Below are 2,744 nucleotides of genomic sequence, written 5' to 3' on the forward strand. Positions count from 1 at the left end.
TATCTCAAGCTACATTATTAGAACAGCAAAGTAACACTATTGCAGCAAGGGACACTCAATGAAATAGTTTATCTATCTGCAGCTATAACTGTTTCTAAGGGCCCCAACGCGCGCCAACGAGAGCATTCATACCTATATACTGTGTTTATTTTTATTATACTGGCCAGTAATTGGTAATTTTTGTAATGCATGCATTATTTTTTATTGTATAGGCAAACATAAGGGTTTTAGTGTGTTATTGCTATTACATATATAAGTATATATGAAATGTAATACAATGTTTGTATTTTAAGTATTTACTTCATTTAATTAAATTAGTACTAAGTATACTTACCATTTGTGGGGTTTGTTCCTTGACGCCATTCACCGATATCTAGATAAATAACAGAGATAGTGGGTTACCCAAGTGACCCATATATATACTTCCAAAACTTGGGTGGAGGCACATCACATTAACCGTACCCTCATACTTAAAGGAGGGTTACATTTGGAGGCACTGTAGCTGAGATCATATACGTTTCAGGATCTTTTGTTTACCAGACAGGGATACGACATGGAAAAATTAACAGAAATAGACATTTATGAATGGTGTATCCAACACAATAGAGATCCAAAAAAATGCATAGGAATAGCAGGAAATTTTACAGAATTCTCAGATGAAAAAATATTGGAACAAGTAGACAAACTGTGTGGGATTGTTAAAGCTAAGATAGTGGATAAATGGAGAGGAGATTTGGGGAAGACGGTAGCATTTCTTATAGAAAATTTAAGGGAATTAGATCGCAGTTTAATCCCAGCTATGATCTTAGCTAGCGCAGAGACGGGGAGGAAGTGGCATGTAATGGGGCCCGTAAGACCCGAGGGGGTTACCAGTACAAGAACACCCACTGCTGCCAATGGTGACAAAGAGAAAGAGGAAAGAGATGGGGAGGATAGTGATGGACAGAGTCAGGCCACTAATGTTAATGGCGGACAGTTTGAGGTCATAGTAGATAGGGTAGTGACGCAGCTGGAGAGGTGGCACTATGAGGGAAGCTACAGAAGATTGCGTATATTCTCTGGCATCATACCAGTGCCCACAGGGGAAGAAAACTATGAAGCATGGAAAGAAGCAGCCGTGCAACAAGCCGAAGAATGGCAATGTCCGGATAAGATCAAAAGGCAAAGAGTCGTTGAAAGTCTGAGAGGTCCAGCTATGGGGATAGTACAAGCTGCCCGGCGTAGCAACCCAAATGCCACGTTGGACACCTACTTCGAGGCACTTGATTATGCCTTTGGAACCATGGAAGACGTCGGAGATTTAACATCCCGCTTATACCACACTTTCCAAGAATCCGGAGAAAAGCTGAGTACCTTTCTAATTCGTTTAGACAAGCTGCTGTACAAGATCGTGGACAAAGGAGGGATTGAAAAGAAGGATGTCGATAAACAGCGGATGAAGCAGCTCCTAAGGGGGGCTTTGACCAGTGATCCGGTAGCGCAGAAATTGAGGTGCTCAACAATGCAAGAACCTCCTCCTACCTTTAATGATTTACTCAGAGACATAAAGCAAGATGAAGCACTGATCGAAATGAGGGAAAAGACCGTGAAGAAAGTGAAGGTGGTCCAGCCTACGACAGAAAGCAGTGAGTTCGAGAGCAAGGTTCTTAAGATGTTAGAAGAACAGAATAAAAAGATAGAGGGTTTTTTGACCCAACAGAACTCTAAGACTCCTAATGTGAACAGCTATACCCCAGTGAGAGGCTTGGGCAGAGGAAGCGGTAGAGGGTGCTTCAATTGCGGAAGATTTGGACACCGAGCATTTGAATGTAATAGAAATGCATACAGAAACCCTGGCAGAAGAACTGAGAATGATGAGCAACAACCAGAAAACCAGAATCAGGGAAACGGGAGAGGGAGACCTATGAACCCCGCATAGACTCCCTTGAAATCACTTACTGTGCCATGGGAAACTCATGGTGGAATGGGGAATTGCCTGAAGGTTTGGTGGGGCCCTCCTGCCATTTGAATGCGACCATCAACGACAAACCATGCCGAATACTCCTCGATAGCGGATCCCAAGTGTCCATAATCTTTGAAAATTGGTACCAAGAAAATTTGCCTGATGTACCCCTTAAACCACTCAGCGGGCTCGTGATATGGGGACTTAGTGCAGAAAAATACCCATATTCGGGCTATGTACAAGTGACTCTTAAATTCCATCAAGAATCATCAGAAGAAGGTGACACTCTGGAGATCCCTTTAATTGCCTTGGTGTGCCCTGATTTATCGAAAGAGAGAGGTGAGACACCAGTGATCGTGGGGACAAATACCCGGTTGTATTCCTTGTTACAAGAATGGCAGGAGGGTGAGAGAGAGCAGTTCAAGACGACTTCTTTCTGTATACAACCTAAAGAAGATAAATTCCATGTCTGCTTTGAGGGGAGCGACATTCGTAGAAGTAATAAAGATGAACTGATCCTTGAACTTGAAAAATACCAACAGGCATTCTCTGAGGGAGAGTGGGACCTTGGCACAGCAAAAGGAGTTGAGCACAGCATCCGACTTACCGACGAGACCCCTTTTAGAGAACGCTCCCGACGAATTGCCCCAGCTGACTTCGAGGATGTGAGACAGCACTTGAAGGGATTGATTGAGAACCAGATAATTATTGAATCTCGGAGCCCTTACGCTTCACCCATAGTGGTGGCCCGAAAGAAAAGCGGCAAAATCAGAATGTGCGTAGACTATCGTACGCTAAACCA

The 2,744-nt window shown here is 43.4% G+C and overlaps 1 protein-coding gene across 1 annotated transcript; it reads left to right on the top strand.

Moving 5' to 3' along the window:
- Positions 1-553: 553 nt before the first annotated feature.
- LOC146041502 (paraneoplastic antigen Ma2-like) lies at positions 554-1,918 on the top strand. The gene has a single exon (XM_083161470.1). It carries the CDS (start codon positions 554-556, stop codon positions 1,916-1,918), a length of 1,365 nt encoding a protein of 454 aa, XP_083017596.1.
- The last annotated feature ends 826 nt before the right edge of the window (positions 1,919-2,744 follow it).

This window comes from Crinia signifera, chromosome 19 (assembly GCF_055691185.1).
Source record: "Crinia signifera chromosome 19, ASM5569118v1, whole genome shotgun sequence".
Classification (NCBI taxonomy): domain Eukaryota; kingdom Metazoa; phylum Chordata; class Amphibia; order Anura; family Myobatrachidae; genus Crinia; species Crinia signifera.

Bases quoted from the DNA above. Each gene is read 5' to 3' on its own strand.
- LOC146041502 (XM_083161470.1), top strand. From the start codon at position 554: ATGGAAAAATTAACAGAAATAGACATTTATGAATGGTGTATCCAACAC.